This window comes from Protopterus annectens, chromosome 4.part1 (genome assembly GCF_019279795.1).
Source record: "Protopterus annectens isolate FY-2018-M chromosome 4.part1, PAN1.0, whole genome shotgun sequence".
Taxonomy (NCBI): domain Eukaryota; kingdom Metazoa; phylum Chordata; order Ceratodontiformes; family Protopteridae; genus Protopterus; species Protopterus annectens.
Genome location: NC_056734.1, coordinates 194093609 through 194114075, shown reverse-complemented (window position 1 = coordinate 194114075; position 20467 = coordinate 194093609). Strand labels below are relative to the sequence as shown.

The following is a 20467-nucleotide window of genomic DNA, read 5'->3' as shown; positions in this document are numbered from 1 at the left end:
TCTTGGAGTCATTCTCAAGGAAAGGACACAGCTGTGCCCACCTTACCTCAAATCCTTGATTACCTAGCAGAGCTGCTCCACAGAGGCCTATCCTCATCCACTAAAATTCATGCCTCTGCCATCTTAGCTCATTATAATACTGAGCCACCTCTTTTTTTCTCACCCTCTCATCAAACAGTTCCTGAGAGGAGCTAGCAATTTAAGTCCCCCTAGGAGAGCTCCCACCCCGGCCTGGGACCTTAACTTTGTACTGGAGAAGCTCACACTTCCCCCTTTTGAACCTGCTGCTTCAGCAGAGTTAAAATTCCTCTCTTAGAAAACAGCCTTACTTCTAGCTATTACTTCAAGAAGAGTGTCTGAGTTACAGGCACTAATGGTGGTGGAGCCCTTCATTATTTTCCATGCTGACAGGGTTTCCCTCAAGACTAACCCATCCTTTATGCCCAAGGTGGTATCCAGTGTGGCTTTAAACCAATCCATCCATTTGCCAACCTTTCTCCCTAATCCTCAGAATAAAAGGGAAAGGATCCTGCATTCCTTGGACATGCACACACAGCTCAGGGTCTACCTTGACAGGACTAAGCCTTTCAGAAAATCTGACCAGTTGCTAGTCAGCTTTGCTACAGGGGCAGAAGGCAAGGCCATTTTGAAGCAAACCATTTCCAAATGGATAGCACACTGCATCCATTTCTGCTACAAGCACCATGGAAAACCTGCCCCTCAGGGGATCAGAACTCATTCCACTAGAGCTACTTCAACCTCTACAGCATTTCTCAGGGGAGTCCCTACCAGGGACATCCTGGAAGCTGCAACTTGGAGTTCTGTACACACCTTCACCAAGCATTACCACTTACCTCTTTTTTCTAAATCCAGAGGTGGATTTGCTACAGCAGTCTTGCAAGGCCTGCTAGCCAGCCCTAACACTTCTTGGCTGCCTCCACCCTTCCTCAGCTTGGGAATCAACCCAAGTGTGATGACTGCAACAGTGAAACACGAAGAACATAGTACAGTTGTGTTCACTTACCATAAATGTAGATGTTCGAGAGTATTCACTGTTGCAGTCCTGGTTTCCCTCCCTCCAGCACCCTGGCTTTCTCTATCCTTTCTACCAGTCCTCTTTATGGCAGTGGTATTTACTTTTTACTGGAGGTGTTCCACACCATGTAATAGCTTCCTGTTTTGGGGGCTCCTGACATCTGGGGTAAGAAAGACTGATGTAATGGTGTTGGCTGCATGTTTTATACCCCTGATGACCTGACATCATGGAAGAGGTGACAGCATCCGATACAGACATCCCAAGACTCTGGTATTCGGGCTGACTGAGGGCTACCTCCAGGCAGATGACCCAAGTGTGATGACTGCAACAGTGAATACACTCGAACATCTACATTTATGGTAAGTGTACACAACTTTACTTTTCTATTACAGACTTCCTGGTACCCAGAAAAGAGGGCACCTGGCACCCAGTCCTTGATCTAGCCATTCTAAACAGCTTTCTGGTGATACCAAAATTCAAAAGGCTCACCCTCCAGCAGCTTTTTCCTATGCATCTTGGAGGAAATATCTATGTTTCAGGACAGGATCTGTGTACTTTCAGTTCTCTGCGCTTCCCTTTGGCTTATCCACTACTCCCAGAATTTTCACAAAATGCCTGGCTCTAGCCATTGCTTTTGGCAGACAAAAAATTATTCAAATTTACCCCTACTTAGATGATTGCCTGATTCAGGCAGACAGTCAGGAAAAGGTGTTACAGCACCTGATCTTTGTAAAGGACCTACTGACCTCCCTGGGGTATACTGTCAATGAAAAGAAATTAAAACTAGTCTCCACACAAAAAATTGTATTCCTGGGAGCAAGCCTGGACACAGCATCCCAGATGGCATTCCTTACTCCAGAAAAACAAGTCTACCTGACAGGCTACTTCTCTCAACTAGCCACCAGAACCCAGTTATCCGCAAGGAAAATCCTGCAAGCTGTAGGGTTCATGGCCTCCTGCATTCTACTCATTCCATATGCCAGACTGCATATGAAGAAACTACAGTGGTATCTAAAAAGCCTTTGGTGTCAACACTGTCAAGACCTGGAAACTATCATACCAATGATACCCTGTCTAAGGAAAGATTTTCTTTGGTGGGCAGCAGCATGCAACCACAACAAGGGACTTCCCTTCTCACTACCTCACGCCCCCCAGATCCTCACCACAGACACATCAGACTATGCCAGGGGTGCACACCTGGACGGTAGGTGCATTCAGGGCCATTGGAGCCCAAATCAAATACATCTGCACATCAACCAAAAACAGATGCTAGCCGTTCAGCACGCCCTGACAGCTTTCAGACCCCTATTCTCCCCGGGGCCTCTACTGATCAAAACAGACAACACCACAGTGACGTGGTATATCAACAAGCAGGGAGGGATTCACTCTTATCCTCTCTGCAGGCCCGCCATGACCCTTTGGCACACGGCCTCAGCCATGCAAATACACCTGCTAGCACAATTCCTGTCAGGCTCCCTAAACTCTCTGGCAGACAGCTTAAGCAGAAACCTGCTAGACCCACACGAGTGGCAGGTAGACCACAGAACCTTCACCCTTGTAACCCAGAAATGGGGTACCCCGAAGGTGAACCTCTTTGTCTCCCACTCCAATCATCAGTACAGCAAATTCTGCACCAGGTAACCTCACAGCAAGGCCTGGAAAGTGGATGCTCTATCCTTCCAATGGGTAAATCTCTTGGTCTGTGCATTTCCCCTCTACCACTCATTTCAAGGATACTGCTCAAATTAAGGGAGGAAAAACCAAGGGCAATCCTGATTGCCCCAGACTGGCCATGCCAGCACTGGTACCCACTGCTGCGCAGCCTGTCACCCCTGCCACCATGGCACCTACCTCAGATCCCAACAGTCCTGACCCAGATGAATAGAGAATTCATGCATCCCCAATTGCAGACCCTCAACCTGGCAGCCTGGCTTATTCCCTGACCTCTCCTCAAGATGCCAGCCTAAGCAAACAAGTCCTAGATGTTATACGTGAGGCCAGACGCCCCAGCACTAGAAAATCCTATGCTGACAAGTGGAAAAGGTTTTGCACCTGGATCCAGGCTAAGGGAGCCGAAACAGTACAGCCCTCCCTACCTCTCATCCTGGATTACCTAGCAGACCTACTACACAGGGGGTCTTTCCTTCTCGTCTATTAAAATTCATGCCCCTGCCATCTCTGCTCATTACAGCTCAGAGCCACCTCTCTTCTCACGCCCTCTCATCAAACAGTTCCTAAGAGGGGCTAACAACTTAAGGCCACCCAGAAGAGCTCCTACCCCAGCTTAGGACCTTAATTTTGTGTTGGAAAAGCTCACCCTACCCCCCCTTTGAACCTGCAGTTTCAGCAGAGTTAAAATTCCTCTCTTGAAAAACAGCCTTGCTTCTGGTCATCACTTCAGCTAGAAGAGTTTCAGAGCTACAAGCACTCATGGCTGTGGAGCCCTTCATCATTTTCCATGCTGACAGAGTTTCCCTCAGGACTAACCCATCCTTCATGCCTAAAGTAGTGTCCATTGTGGCTCTTAACCAATCCATTAATTTACCCACTTTTTCCCTAACCCACAAAACAAGGGGGAAAGGATTCTGCACTCTCTAGATGTGCACAGACAGCTCAGATTCTATTTGGATAGGACTAAATCTTTTAGAAAAACTGACCAATTGCTAGTCAGCTTTGGAGCAAGGGCAGAGGGCAAGGCCATATCCAAACAAACAGTCTCAAAATGGATGGCACACTGCATTCATTTCTGCTACAAACAGCATGGGAAACCACCCCCAAAGGGGGTCAGGACGCATTCCACCAGGGCAGCCTCCACCTCTGCAGCTTTTCTCAAAGGGGTCCCCACCAGGGACATCCTGAATGCTGCAACATGGACTTCTTTTCATACCTTCACCAAGCATTACCACCTGCCTATCTTCTCCAAATCCAGGGCAGGCTTTGCCACCACAGTCTTTGCAGGGCATCCTAGCTAGCCCCCAGTCTTCCTGACTGCCTCCATCCTTTTCTTCAGCTTTGGGAATCAACCCAAGTGTGATGACTGCAACAGTGAAACATGAAGAACATAGTACAGTTGTGTACACTTACCGTAAATATAGATGTTAAAGTGTATTCACTATTGCAGTCCTGGTTTCCCACCCCTCCATCCCCCTTGTCTCGCTCTCTCTCTCTTCCTCTCTCCTTTCAGGAAATTTTTGGTATTTACTTTCTACTGGTGGTGTTCTTCCACCATAACCTAGCTCCCTATTTGGGAGCTCCTGACAGTTGGGGCAAGAAAAACTGATGTAATGGTGTCAGCTACCTAATTTTATACCACTGATGACCTGACAAGGCTTGTTCACTTGTTCCAGTGCCTTCGGCTCCGTCAACCCTGACTTCTTCGGTTCCATTGGAAGAGTCTCGGAACCGACACTCTCGGTTCCAGGGGGGAGAGTCGAACCCTCCTCTCGGGGCTTCGGTGCAGATTATCTCAACTCCATCCTCTGGTTTGGAGGTCGCTATCTCGGTGCCGAGGAAGTTGCTGTCTTCTTCGGAACCGACGGCTTCCTCGGGTTGAAGCAGCGGTGCCTTCAATGCTATGAGGAGGGTTATGTCGTCTAAGACACACATCATCAGGTCCTTCCTCTTCCTCCCCTAAAGTGCCGCATTCTGCCTCTACATCGCAGGTCCTTGTGAAGCGTCGAGATCCAGAGCCTCAGGTAACCCCATTGGGTGACCCCTGCTCTACTGAGACTTCACCAGAAGCCTCCACTGATGAGGTTCCCAGGAAGAGATTATGCAAGAGGAGGCATTTAGAGTCCCCTCAGGAATTTTTGACATCAGACACCGACATAGAGGAATCAGAAGGGTCCCCACGGTCCCCCTCTGAGGATATCCCCTTTGCGGATATCTTGGAAGTCCTAAAGCAGAGGGGTGACTGTCAGTCCATTAGCCCTACTGAGGATGAGTTGGTGCTCCTGAAGGCCTTTGGGTCTCAACCTTCCACCTCCTGGATTACTCCGCCATTTGATGAGCTGATGGGATTGGTCGCTCGAAGGGCGTAGGAGTCTCCTGATTCTATGGAACCGGTCCGTTGGAGGCCTAGCAAATTTATCACCTCCCCCAAGACAAGATGTTCCTCACTAAGGGAGTCCCTGTTGATGCCATGGTGGTGGCGGCGGCCACCAAGAAAGAGATGTCAGAAACCTCTTCCACTGTCCATCCTCCTAATAGAGATTCTAGGACGATGGACAGATAAGGGAAATGCATCTTTAGTTCTCCATTTGCCATGCGATCGCTTAACTATTTGACTTATTTCACCCGTCTTCAACGAGATCTCCTCAAAGAGCCTGGAGATACTCTGCAGGGTAATACAGATGCAGCTATTTCTGATAAAGTGACAGCACAACTTAATACCCTTAATTCCATTGTGAACTTGTCATGCGGCTCATTTCCTATGCAGCCGATGGATCGAGTCGGGCAGCGGGTTCAGCGATAACTCTTCGGAGACAGTCCTGGATGCGCTTGTGCTCCTTTGTGGAAGTCTTCAAGTCTTCCTTTTGTCAACACTCCATTTGATGGCTCTTCTCTGTTTGGGCCGAAAGTCAAGGAGACTAGGTGTGAGCAGGAGGGAAAGACTCATATCTGCCGTAGGAGTCCTTTTTCCACCCCTACCAGACCATACCCCAAAGGGCAGAAAAGTGGAAAAATGTGGTTCCAAAAGTCCCAAGGAGCTTTCCAGAACACACTTTCCAGGGGCAGAGGAGGGGGCAGTAATGGAAAACGCCACCCTGGTGGCAGAGGGGGTCCTCAGAACCAGGGCAACAGGAATCAGTTCCTTGGCCAAGCCTATCAGCGCTCCTGAGAGGAGACCCGACTGTCTTGCTGTGGAGGCAGTCGGGGGTCACTTGGCTTTGTATCCAGATGCCTGGCTAGGAATTACAACAGATTCTTGGGTGCAAAGCATATTTACCAGAGGATATGTCATCCCATTTCTACAAAGTACGTCTGTTGGCACAAAAATCCCAGACGTTCCACCCAGTCTCAGGGCTCAAGCAGCCATAGAAATTCAAATGCTGCAGGAAGAGAGTCATCCAGCCAGTCCCGGCAGACCAAATAGGTTCCGGAACCTACTCCAGATTCTTTTTAGTTCCAAAGAAAACAGGGGACTGGAGGCCCATCTTGGACCTCAGCAGACTCAATACCTTTGTAAAGAAGGTGAAGTTCTGGATGGTCACACTTCAGTCGATTCTTCCGTTTCTAGGACGGGGCGATTGGATGTGCTCTACAGATCTCAAGGATGCGTGCTATCATATCAACATGGCCAGACCATCCAGAGATCACTTGCGTTTCCAGCTGGGCGCCAATCACTATCAGTTCTGCGCACTGCCCTTTGGTCTCACAACAGCCCCCAGAGTGTTTACCAAATGCATGGCGGTGGTTACGGCTCACCTGCAGCGTCTAGGATTCCGAGTGTTTCCGTATCTGGACGACTGGCTCCTCTCAGCCACATCCAGGCATCAACTAATTCAATCCAGGGATCCCACTCTCAATCTGTGCTCTCAGTTAGGAATAACTATAAATTTTGACAAGTCTGCGTTGTCACCATCTCAGCGTATCTCCTTTATCAGAGCAGACTTAGACACCACCACCAGCATGGTAAAATTGCCACTGGACAGAATAGTCACTCTTCAACAACAGGTATCAGACATTCTGACAAGCAAAAAAGTACCAGCCTCTCAAGTGTTGAAACTACTAGGTACTATGGCAGCAACGCTCATAGCAATTCCTCTGGGGTGTATGCACATGAGAATACTTCAATGGTTACTCTTCACCCAGTGGTCTTACCAACAACTTCCGATGTCATTCTTGATAATGATTATAGATTCATGCAGAAAGGATCTTCAGTGGTGGTTGACCAGCCATCATGTAACAGTAGGTCGCCCTTTTGTTCTTCCCCCGCCATCAGCCACGTTGACCACGGATGCTTCTCTGATAGGGTGGGGGGGGGGGTTCACGGAAGAACAGTCCAAGGCACCTGGTCAGAGACAGACTCACAGTTGCACATCAATGTTCTGGAGTTGAGAACGGTACTTTTGGTGTTGCAGTATTTCCATGACTCTCTACCTCTGGGGACGATTGCGGTCCAGACCGATGTGGTCTGGTATATCAACAAGCAAGGGGGAACAAAGTCTTACCCCTAATGTCGAGAGGCCCTGAGAGTTTAGCAGTGGGCTGTATCCACCGGGCGCTTTCTGATAGCAGCGCACATCCCGGGGAAATCCAACGTGATTGCGGACAAACTGAGCAGAGCCATTCTGATGCCGCATGAGTGGTCCCTCAAAGACGAGGTTGCGGAGATGATTTTCCACAGATGGGGCTAGCCTTGCTGCGACCTGTTTGCATCCCCAATGAATTCCAAATGCTGAAGCTATTTTGCCCTGAATCCCCCACCTGGGGACAGCCCAAGGGATTCACTCGTACACGATTGGCCCCTGGGACTCCTATATGCCTTTCCACCAATTCCCGATTCCAGAATTATTGCAGAAAGCCAAAGCCCTGGGAAGGACTGTAATTTTAATAGCCCCGTTTTGGCCTTGACGGATTTGGTTCCCCTTCTTTCGACTCTACCAACTGGAGGAACCTTGGTTTCTTGACCCAGTTCCAGATCTACTGATGCATTCGTCAGGGGCTCTTCATCCTTCTTTTCATTCCCTCAGATTGACAGCTTGGCTGCTCCAATTCCCAACTTAGCCAGGTCACACGATTTCTCCTCAGAGGTACAGCATATCCTTGTAAAGCTTCCACCAGAAAGTTGTACACCAGCAAATGGAAGCAATTTGCTTTTTGGGCTTCCCAAAATAATATTGACCCTTACGTCGCCCCAATTGCTAGCATTTTGCAATTCCTGACTAAGCTTTTTAATGAAGTTGCTGCGGCTGCCACTGTAAGAGTTCAATTGTCTGCAATTTCGAATTTTCACCTCGGATCTGAAGGTTTTAACATAATGTCTCACAGACTATGTAGGGCCTTCTTAAAAGGTATCATACATCTTAGACCGCCTGTTAGACAACCTTTTACTCCCTGGAATCTGAATTTTGTGTTATCATGGATTATTCTTCCTCCCTTTGAGCCTGCATCATCCTGCCATTTAAAATTTCTCTCTTGGAAAACTATCTTCTTGGTAGCCATTACCTCAGCATGTAGAGTGTCCGAACTTCAGGCCCTATCTGTCAAACCCCCATATTTGCTGTTTCACCCTGACAGAGTGTCACTGAGGACTAACCCTTCCTTCCTTCCAAAGGTATGTTCGGAGGCTAACCTGAATCAAACTATTGAACTCCCAACTTTCTTCAGTAACCATTCTAACAAGTTGGAGTATATGTTGCATAAGCTTGATGTTCGCAGGCAATTAAGATTCTATTTGGACAGAACAAAAGAATTTAGAAAATCAGAACAACTCTTTGTTTCTCATGCTGACGCAAAGAAAGGGCTACCAGTATCTAAAGTTACTCTTTCCAGATGGTTAACTGATTGCATAAAATTCACATATTCCTCAGTGAATCAACCATTAGAACATAGAGTTGAAAGAGCATTCCACTAGGGCTGTTTCTACTTCCTCGGCTTATGTGGTTAGGCTGCCTTTGGACACTTTATGTGCAGCTGCCACTTGGTCTAAGCCGCATACCTTCATCATGCATTACAAATTAGATAGGGCCTCCAGGGACAGGGATTTCTTTGGTTCCACTGTCCTCAGGAATATACTCCCGTGAGCCACCCAGGATTAGGGTGCTTGGAACACTACCCATGTGTAAGAATGAACAGCGAGATTGAACAACTTCACATAAAGAAGTTATGTACTTACCATAACATTCCATGTGAGTTGTTCATCTCGCCTTCATTCTTACATTCCCACCTGCCTTCCCCCTCCAGGCTTCTCGAAGAACGAGTAAGACTTTGCGGTCTGGTGGGTCTTGTTCTAGGATTTCTTACTCCGGCTGGAGTACCTTTTTTGTGTTATCATGTTATACATGCTGGGATCAGCAAACTAGATCTGAGGTGAGACAGAGAGCATCATGGGATAGGGTCTTGGCCTCGAGCTACTCTAAATCCTTGAGCTTGTGAAAGCGGCCAACTCGGAGCAGATGGATTGGCTCCGAACCCATGTGTAAGAATGAAGGCAAGATGGACAACTCACATGGAACATTATGGTAAGTCCATAACTTCTTTTTATTTCTCTGAGCACATTTGCTGTAAGGTGGAATAGAGGAATGGGTAACTCTTTCATTAAACTGAATGAATAATATTTTATTATTGATTGATATTCGTGTTCTTTGCAGGTCGCAAAGTGTTGTTTCGGTGTCGAAGGCTGCTGGCAAGTGTAGGTGCTGCATGTCATTCAGACAAATGTGACAAGTAAGTAATTCTCAGATGATGGCCATTTTTTTCTGAAAAATATAACTTTTTCTAATTCATGCTTGCTAAGCATTCTTTAAGTAAACTAGCATATTACTAGATCAAAAGGCCTAAATTCTAGATAAGAAGACTTAAATTTTGCTTGTGACATAAATGTTGTGACATAAGTAGGACATGTTGAAGAGACATATGCTTCATAGAGAATTCACATTATCTGAAACAGGTTCCCCATCCATGTGAAGCGGAGTCCCCCCCCCCCCAACCCTAATTAAGCACAGCATGGACCAGTGGATGGGTAGTCAGCAATTTACCCTTGGTCTGGTACCATGTCTCTGATGGACAGAGGCAGTCAGTAAATCACCCCTGCATAAATCAAAGTTGTGGGTCACATGTGGGTTGCATGGATAGGCTTATAAGGGCCCTATTGGTCATTAGCCTAGTATACACCTATAAACCTATATATTTCCTGCCTCAGACAGCTACTAGAGTAACACATAAAGCTTGCCAGAAAACAGGCGACTGAAGTGTATTGGGGATATTCTGAAGTGGGTTCTTTTCAAGCTCTGAGTGTATTGTTAAGAAATCTTGTCCAGGGTTGCTTAACTGTGCCTTATTTTTCTGACCATAATTGAGTGGTCTTAACCATGTTATGTAAACATGTCCATCACTATGACTTTCTTTTAATTTGGCTGTGGTATAAATGGCTCCTTTTTACTTTCACAAATCATAATTGTGGTTTGGAAATCTGAGCCCTCCAAATGTATACAGCTTTACTGGGTATGCTTTAATGCTTATTATCTTTGTCTCCTAATTAACAGTACCCATTCATTCTGTCATGTGTTTGATGCTGCTGTTAATTTCTGTCTTAATAATTTGTGTGCTAGCATCCATTCAAGTATACTGCAGCTTTCTTTCTAAGTGTACTGTTGACATGTTTATCATAAACATGAAGTGCATGAGACTTAAGTTCTCCCATTTATTCACTAATTCCACATCACTGCTGCTCTTCTGGGGGAGTGGAGTCCTGCATTTTAACCTACCAAGGTAACCCACATCTTCCATTTGGGATCTTACTTTTGTGTTAGAAAAGCTTCTTGTGCTCCCTTTGAACCAGCTTCTTTCACTTCTCTAAAACTCTGCATCTATAAAACCATCCTCCTCTTGGCTCTCACCTGTTGCAAGCTCTTGTGGCCATTCCCCCATTTTTGTATTTTTCACAAAGACAGGGTGACTGTCAGAACTAGTCCATCCTTCATGCCTAAGGAAGTGAACAAGCTGTCCATCAGTCTGGCTGTTCATATTCCCACCTTATTTCCCAATCCCCAAAACAGGGAGGAAAGTCTCTTACATTCTGTAGACATTCACAGGCAACTGAGATTTTACCTGAACAAATCTAAATCCTTCAGAAAGACTGACCAGATGTTTGTATCTTTTGTGACCCCCCCCCAAGTGGGGTCAAACAATCTCCAAACTATTGCATCCTGGATTTCTGAGGCTATGTTAGTCACACTACAGTAAGACCTTGCCTTCCTGCCGTAAAGCACATTCTGCAAGGGCAGTGGCTTCCTCAAGGGCTTTCCACAAAGGAATAGACTCCAGATCTGTCTTGGAGGCAGCCAGTTGGTCCTCTGTACACACCTTTACCAAACACTACAAGATTGATGCTTTCTGCAGGTTCAGGGCAGCCTTGGCTAGGTCAGTCCTATCTGGACTGCTGGACAGCTCTTCTGCGCAACAGCCAACCACCCTTCCTTCCTCCTTCAGCCATTGGAAACACCCATATGTCAGGAATACTGCAACAGTGATTTCAGTCAGGACATAGTACAGTTGTATAAGAATTTACCATGACAGTAGATGTCCTACTGATCACTGTTGCATTATTCCATCCCCACTCTCCATTCCTTCTCTCTATATAACTTCTATCTTCAGTTTACTCTCCCCCTTTGCCGTAGCCTTTGGTCTGTTACAGGGGTACAGGTGTGTCTTCTTAATAATTTTAGCAACACTATACCCCTCCTAGCTGACCACTCACCTCTCTCAGTAGTCTTTAGGCCACTAGCTTGGAGATAGTCTGAGGATCCACACTTATATGTTTGTCTATATAAACCCCAAAGCATTTAAGCTGAAGTCATGCTTCAGACATACAGCCTTAGTAAGGTAAAGCTTTGGTACCCCAGCCGGTCATCAGCTGTGACAACCCATCTGGAGTACTGCAGCAGTGATCAGTAGAATATACTATTATGGTAAGTTCTCCCTTTGCTGAATGCAGCAAAGTGAGAACCAATTATTTTGCCTCTGCAAGTGGCTTTCTTGACTCTGAAAAAAGAGTCCTTACTGCATCCCAGCCTTTGGCTGGCAGCATGGATGACTTAGAAGTTATCCTTTGTAGACACATATATTCAAAGGACATGTTAAATATTATGAGAGGAGTTGGGAAACCAAACACAAGAAAATCATACATAGCAAAGTGTGTGTGTGTGTGTGGGGGGGTGCGTGCCCAGTCCATTCTGGAAGCAGAGAGCTGTTCTTCTGTTCACACTTTAAGTATTACAGATTAGTTTCTGCATTCATGGCCAGAGTAGCGTTTCCTGTCTTACTAACCCAGTCAGGGTCAGACACTCTCTCTCTTGTCCTTATGCTTTGGGAGTCTTCCCAGAAGTAATGACTGCAACAGTGAATATTATGATGAACAATAGTACAATTGAGTTAGAAATGTGCCATAATTGTAGATGGTTGAGTATATTCATTATAGCAATATTTATAATCTCCAGCCATCCCCTTTACTTTCCTGATTGGGAATCCAAGGATTGGGCTGGATACCTTTTTCACCGTAAACCCCCACCTTCCCTCGGTTTTTCCATCAGGCATCTTCTTTCCTCTGACCCTGCTTAGTGTCTGGGGAGGCAGATATGTACTAATGGATTGGTTATTGTCTGCTGGGTATATTTTCCTTGGGTCCAGTAGAGCTCTGGTGCCCAGGCATGCTGTTTTCCCAGCCAGTGCAGGATGTATTTGGAAATGGCATCTGCCGATGCTTTTTTTATACCACTGATATCCTAACGTCTAAGAGGGAGGGAGTCCGCCTAGGTGGAAGGAAATGCTGTGGAAGTTGCGCCAGTCACCAGGCTCCTTGCTGGCAAGAATCCTAGAAGTGATAACAGCAACAGTGTATAAATTCGAACATCCACACTCATAGTAAGTTCCTAACAATATTATACTTTCCAGTTTTATTTGAGCTGATCAAGATGTCTTACTTCACAAGCTTATACCTCCAAAAGATAAGTTGTTTGCTGAGCAGCCAGTCAGCTGCATGGATAACCTTCAGCTGAAAGAGGTGTGGAAGTTGTGGTTAGGGAGTTAGTCCATGTTCAAGAAAATTAGTGGAAAGGCTGGGCGCCCATGCTTAGAAATGATTGAAATGCAAATGCACAGCTGTAAATCCAGCTTCTCCGAAACCCGAGAGTTCACACATCTTTAATAACTCCCAGTAGTTCTGGAAGGAAGTTAATATCTTTTTTTGAAGGGCAAAGTACAACAGTAGCCCTTCGATAGAGGTCACTGGAGAACTGCTCAGATCCAGCTAAATTAGCAGAATTTCACTTCCACATCTGTCCTTGTTCTGTCTAAAACAATCCCCACCACCACTGTCGTAATGCTTAATATGATCCCATGATATTTCAGATGTGTGGTTTTAAAATTTCACTATGTCACACTTGAGAAACTATGAGAAAAAATATACTTCCTTATCTGTGGTAGGTCAAGATCAGATGGCTTTTTCCCAATATTTACAAAGATTGTCAGCACTTCTTATCTCTTTCTGAAGCACATCATAAGTCTGTCATCTGGTCAAGATGTATTTCTTTGATAGTAAGTTCTGTTCCCAAAACATGTGCTTCTTTACCAGAAGACAATTTTAGGCCCCATTGTTAAAGCTCCTTGAAGTCATTATATCTAGTCCAAGGGCAGAGTCAAAGTCCTCAGGAAAAAAGTTCCTGATTTCATGAAGCAAACTCAGAATATTTTCTACTCAGATATAGCAGATTAGAAATGACAGAAGACCCATAAATGTCTCAAGGATCTTCCTCCAGAAAGGGAATCTCAGAAGCAGATTCACTGAGGTAAAAAAAGTGTCAGTTTCCTAATGAATTACTGCATCTGAACTTACTGGCTCACATCTCATTGAAACCATGAGTTTTTCAAAGGTTTTGCATGAGTGTGGTGGTGGTGGGGTGCTGCATCCCCTACCCCCATACATTATATAAACAAACTCCAGGTTGTACAACCTAGATGCAAGGGAAGAAAAAACGACTTTCAAAAAGAAGTGGGGTATTACTGTTTAAAAAGTCATTGTTTTAATGTGTTGCGTCTTTGATAACTGTTGGTACAATAAATCATAAGGTTCGAAAAGTGTATTCGTCTTCCATGATGTGCTTGGAAGTGTTCAGTTTCTGGGTTGTGATGTGTTAACCATCTAATGTCCTGAAGGATATGTCTTCCTTGGTCAGCTACCTAAAGGACACACAGATGCAAGGGAGAAACTGAAGGTTGTGGTGGACATGCTCTTTCTCTTATTAGATTCCTTTCCATTTAACCAATAAAAGAATAGCTAAGGCTGGTTCTAAATTTATCTGATTTACAATTTTTTAGAAAACCATTATATTCTAGATTCCTTCCCTTTACAACTCCACTGCAATTGAAGTTTCATGTTAGTGATGATTTGTAGATCCAGGTCTCCTTTGGGATGATTGTCATCAGGTTATTTTATAGGATTTATGTTCTAATATACAAAGGTGTTTGCATATTGGATCTTGATTTTCTTTGGGATAAATGCTATTACAACAAAGTTTTGTTACTGCAGTCACCCTGCACTTTTAAGCTTAGAATTCTTTAGTGTAGTTTCCACATCCAAAGCTCTACAGTAACAGATACAAATGTTGTGGGCGCTTCCATTAATGCCAAGAACCATGAGCTGCAGTATCCAACCCACCTATTTTTCCTCTGCCTTATTCCTTGTTTTATTTTTGAATTTCATTTGGTTCAGAACTGGAGAGAGAAAACAAGAAACAGGTCATTATGGGAAGGTGAGGGCTTGACAGCCTGGGAAAAGTTCTATGTGATGTGAGGCCCTGTTGCCTCTGGAGTAAGTTCTGTAAATTCATACAGCTGAAATGTACTCATTGTTTTAGCCATGTAGTAATTAGCCATAACATTTATTTCTTCACAGTTTAAGAACTAGTGTTGATGGTGAAGAGTAAGAACATCTGTGGGTTTGATAATGTGCCTTTTTGACTGTTAAGTTTCTTTGTTGCATTATGCCTCTGATCTTACATTTCATTGCAGGATCTAAACTCCTTCATTGCCATTTTAGTAGCTGCAGGCCAGTACTGCACGATTGTTAGCTATATGTACTAATTTTCTTTAAATTGTGCAATTAAAAGTGCATTGTCTTTGATGAACATGCATTATTTCTTTAAGCTGATATGTTGGCAAAATCTTTGAAGCTAAGAGACTGTAATAGATTACCATCATTTTAGCTAATTGCTTTTACTTTGTTTTTGTTGTATTTGAATTTAGGCCTTCTCATATCTTGCTGAGCTGTGGAATTTCTTATGAGATAGCCAGCTGTGCTGTACGACTTAGTGTAGGTCGTGCCACGACTAAGGAGGAAGTTGATGTTATTGTAAAGGATCTGGTTCAGGCAGTGGCTCGACTTGAACCATGCAATCCCGGAACAGATGTAAGATAAGCACAGAACCATCTTGGAGGAGAGAGTACATGGACTTTATTCCATAAATCTGTGGGATATCAAAAGATGTCTTAGCTTTTCCCATTAATTGCCAAAATAAATAGTATTGTATATTTGACTAGCACATTGTGCAGTGTGTGAAAGGAAGAGTAAAATCTTAATTCTAACATCCATGTGAGTGCATTCGCACTTCCTTTCTTGGGACTTTACCCTTGAAGAGTCTATAATAGTAGAAGCATGCAGTGCAACATATGTCATTTAAGCTGAAACTGTAGTTGCCATTAATGAAATCATAAGATTCAGAAGTTGTCACTCCCAAGTGTGGTTGTAACTTTGAGAATCTTAGCACAGCATTCTACATTTGCTACACTTCTGATCCTTTTGAAGTATGTGTACTTAACAGTATTTTCTTTCTCCTGTGCTGTCTTAAGTCTTTATCATTTCTAGAATCTGTTTTGTGCATTGTACATTGCTCAGCTAAGTGAATGTTGACGTCCTACAAGGAATTTGATTCACTGTGTTGCGAAACAAGTTTAAGAATCCATGGAGTGCTTTGAATACCAGGATAACATAGGAATGCATGAGTAAGTTTTAGTCATGATTAGCTACAAATGTTTTATTCACTGACTAATTACTTGGGCAGCTATAAGAACCCTATAAAAATGTATTGAATATCTAAGCAGGAATTTTAGGTGTTTGACTTAACTTTATTTATATTTGCCAAGTACAATTTTCACTTTGCAGAGATTTAGAAATTGTAAAGGAGTATGAGTCACCATCTAGCGCATCAGACTGGATTCCCTGATTAACTAAGTAGCTAAACACATTTATAGGAAACAGAAAAAAAAAATCACTGGCTCAAAAGAAATTACAGAACTTTGTCTCGCACAGTAAAAACACACAAGTTTTTACACCTCCTGTGTTCTATCAAAAGGAAACATGAAGTATGAAACCTTGTGTGTTTTTTTCCATGTATAATAAAGTTCCTTGGTTTCTTTTGTGCCAGTGGCGTTTTTTTTTTTTTTTTTTTTTTTAACTGCTGTTACTACTTTGCTATGGATTTGCCTGTTTAGAGCTACCGATTTTGTGGTGTTTTTATAGGAACACAATATGCTTGATTCACAGAATAGATGTGTATATTCCTATTGGGATGTGACACTTATGGAAAACTTAACTGCAGGTAAAAATGTTCGTCACATAGTGTATACAAAAGAAGACCATCCAGAGCACTCAAAAGCTTATTTGTTTTTTTGTATTTTTTTTCTGTGCTGCTATGGACTTGTCACACTGCAGTATTTTTTAACATCAAACACCGTTCAGCTTCTCTTCAGGCAGTTTAGTCAGTTGTAGTTTAAACCTTTATACCAGGAAGTTGAAAATGTCAGATTTCCTTGGTTGTTAAAGGGACAATCCCAGCATTTAACATTTGTGTACAAATTCAGGATGACCAGCTTTCTGGTGGGGTTAAAGGGAAATGTGTCAGACTTCCTGTATTTTGACATTTTTTTTTATTCCATGAGTGCATAGCTTTTCTTTTAAAAATAAGAAAACTGTCTTTCTTTCTGCTTTTTTCTTTTCTTTGCATTTTTACAAGGTTAGCTGACTCAACCTTTGTGTAATTGGTCTCTTGTACTTGTGGGCGCTGCGTGCATCTGATTACCTTTTTCTTTTCTAATGTAATTTGTCTTTGGAACAATCAGATTGAGAAAGTCTCCATGAAATAGCAGATCCATGGGAGTCTGTAAGTTGTTAGTTAAACCAAAAAGTATGGCTTTGGGTGCTTTATCTTGTAACCTAAATGTCGTTTATGGTAAAGTTTAATGGAAATTGCTGTTCCCAGTTGCCGACCACGATTGTGTTAGAGCAACTCTGCTATTTCGAATAGTTTGTCATCAGTCTGCTTGATCTAATAAAAAGGGGGGCTAAAGTGCTTTACTGTGTGTTTTATAGCAACAGCATCAATACAAGTCTCAACTGTTCCTAGTTTTGCAAAATGTCACTTACTTTGCCTCGTATATTGTTATGTTCCTTATAAAATGTTTGATTTTCTAACAAAGCCCTTAGGATTAGAGTTCGTAAGTAATGCTTTACATTATAGTTTCATGATTTTTGTGTAGAACAGTTCTGTTGATGCAAAACCCCTGTTTGTATCACTAATGCCTCTACCTGGATATCCTGCCCACACACTCATTGTAGAGGAATTACTCTAACAGGTCATTTAGCAGCTGCATGCTTCCACTATTACCATTCTGACTTCAGTGCTAAACATTGCATCTGATATCAGTTTTCATTTCTTCCTCACATATGGGTTCGGATCTGATCTGTTGTATCCAGCTTGGCCATTACATTAGCTCATGGCAACCAAAAAGCTGTTGGGCACCTCCTCTTACCGATTTACATATAAATGTCCTGGAGATAAGAGCAGTGCTTCTAGTGTTGCAAGCCTTTCAGAATGCTCTCCCTCGAGCAATGGTTTCAATTCAATCAGACAACATGTCGGTGGTCTGGTGCATAAACAAACAGGGAGGAACCAGATCATGCCACCAGTGTCGAGAAGCACTCCGGGTGTGGCATTGGGCGATCTCTTCCAATCATTTTCTTGTAGCAATGCACATTCCAGTAAAGTCCAGCGTGATAGTGGACAGGCTGAGCAGATCCATTCTCATGCATTACGAGTGGTCCCTCAACCACAAAGTTGTGGAAGAAATTTTCTGCAGATGGGGCCAGCCTTACTGAGACCTTTTTGCTTCCCCCCTGAACAACAAATGCAGCAGCTACTTTGCCCTAATTCCCCTGACTGGGGAGTCGCTGGGGGATACTCTGATACACAAGTGGCCTCCTGTATGCCTTTCCCCTACTCCCTTGATTCACAGATTTCTCCAGAAAGCAAACAGGTTGAAGAGAATGGTAGTCCTCATTGCCCCTTTTTATCCTCAACAAATCTGGTTTCCTTTCATTTGGCCTCATTTGCAGAGAAAACCTTGGACTCTAGATCCCACTCCAGACCTAGTGTCACATCCGACAGGAATGCTTTATCCCAGTCTGTCCAACCTCAAACTGACAGCTTGGTTTCTCCAATTCCACTAATAGCCTGACAGCCTATGCTCTTCTCCCCAGTCTGTCATATTTTACTATCTTCCCGTAAATCTTCCACTCAAAAACTTTATATGAGCACATAGAAAAGATTTGTATCCTAGCTCAACAACATGATGTAGATCCCTTCGCTGCACCAATCCACTCTATCCCTTTTTGATAATAATATGATGATAATAGAGCAGCTACCTCTACAACTGAAGTGCAATTAGCAGCAATGTCTGAATTTTACATTGGGAGAGATAACTCATCACTGATCTCCCACACATTCTGTAAAGCCTTTGTAAAGGGAACCCTTTTGCTAAGACCACCTCCTAAGGATACCTCCCCTCCATGGGACCTAAACTTAGTGCTGCATTTTATCGTCCAGCCCCCATTTGAACCTGTAGCGCAATGTAATATAACATTTTTATCTTGGAAGACCATCTTCCTAGTGGCCATTACATCTGCTAGAAGAATATCAGAGATTCAGGACTTATTTTTTCCAGTCTCCATACCTGATTTTCCATAAAGATAGTTTCCTTTTGCAGCAACCCCTCCTTTGTTGTTTCAGAGTCCAATATCAATCGAACCATTAACTTGCCTGTTTTCTTCCATAACTTCAGTAACGAAGGTGAATACGTACTGAATTTGCTGGATGTCCATAGGCAATTACGTTTTTATCTATACAGGATGAAAGAGTTTAGGAAGGCAAATTAATTATTTGTCTCCTTATAGAGGAATTAATCTAACAGGTCATTTAGCAGCTACATGCTTTCCACTCTTACCATTCTGACTTCAGTGCTGAACATTGCTTTGCAGTCTTTGTATATAGATTGATCACAAGTGCTGCTTGTTTATTAATAATAGTAATAGTAATTATTATTATTATTGCTATGACTTGCAGTTCTGTTCCACAACACTGTATGCCTACAACTACAAGTGTCAGTCGTGTTTTCTACACTCTAGGGCACCAAGAATATATGGGGACTGTTGGAACTGCCCAGTGCAGCCACACTGGACATTATATGAACAAAATGGATTACCCAGCTAAATGCTTCACAACTCAGCTAGTTCTGCCTCTAGCAAGATGTAAGTGCTGAATTTGGCTGGTGGATGCAATACAGAATGTGTGTACCTGGTCAAAGATGTAGGAGTTAATTTGGTGGCTGCCAAAAAAGCAATTACTAGAAAATGGAAATTAAAACCTAAACTAATAATTCTTAAAGTAGTGACTGAGATAAAAGAACAGGAAGTGGGAGCTTTAGAAAACACCAGGAGTAAAGTACATAAAAAAATGGAAATCGTGGGAACAATGTATGATGAAAGAGGTTTTTGCAGAGGAATGAAGTTTAAGAGAATGCAGGAATTGAACAGTTTATGTAATTTTGCTTTGATTATATGACATATAACAATGTATGTGATGTATAATGTTTGTAAATGTCAACTTATTAATATGGTTTGATTACTTTTATATAAATTTAAGTTTGCCTATGTCCCAAGTGATCGTTCCATAAAGGTGTTTAAAAAAAGGAGTTGGAGTTTAATGCTGTTATTCTGTTAAATACTTTCTGATCCTGTGTATTATTGATTGTTTTGTTTATTGATTTATTGTCCAGAGATTAAGATGAATGAACTGAAGATAGATAGATATTTTATTGAGAGAGTCAGCAAAACAAATCCTGAAAACACAACATCTTAAGTTTTTTATTAAGTTTGCTTACTCCACGCAATACTTTAAAGGTTATATTATGGAAAGTAGCACTTGCTATGATCACAAAATAAATATAATGTTGCTGTAATTTTCTTCATTGAGTTTTATCCACAGTGTTACTGTATGTGCCTTGAAGATTTTACGATATTTAATGCTTGCTGTTTATTTTGTTTCCTATATTTGTTTGCTATGATTGTTCTTACATATAATGTGTTGCTATTGAAAGCAATAAAACTAATGAGCATTCACTTTTAAGAAAATAAAATGTGTACGTGCATGCATGTCTATTTCCACACAAAAGACACAATTTCTTAAAGTTTATCAGATTAAGTAAGTGTTGAGTTGAATTATACAAAAAATAGCTCCATATTCTAGTCATACTCTTCACATGGTATGTACTAAATTAGTTTGCATGTGAATTATTCCAAGCTTTCATCTGTCTGTGTTTAACATCTGTTTGGTCCTGGACCAGGGAATTAAACAATAGGTGCCAGTTGAGGTGAAAATG

At 42.9% G+C, this 20467-nt stretch overlaps 1 protein-coding gene across 4 annotated transcripts in view; it reads left to right on the top strand.

Moving 5' to 3' along the window:
- Positions 1 to 20214, top strand: part of SCLY (selenocysteine lyase) — a 999372-nt gene extending 979158 nt beyond the window's left edge. For all 4 annotated transcript variants that reach the window (XM_044070098.1, XM_044070095.1, XM_044070096.1 and 1 more), the window contains 2 exons: positions 9352 to 9427; positions 15002 to 20214. In XM_044070098.1, coding sequence (XP_043926033.1) covers positions 9352 to 9427; positions 15002 to 15173 — 248 coding nt within the window. In that variant the 3' untranslated portion in view covers positions 15174 to 20214. The remainder of the gene's footprint in view (positions 1 to 9351; positions 9428 to 15001) is intronic.
- Positions 20215 to 20467: the final 253 nt, after the last annotated feature.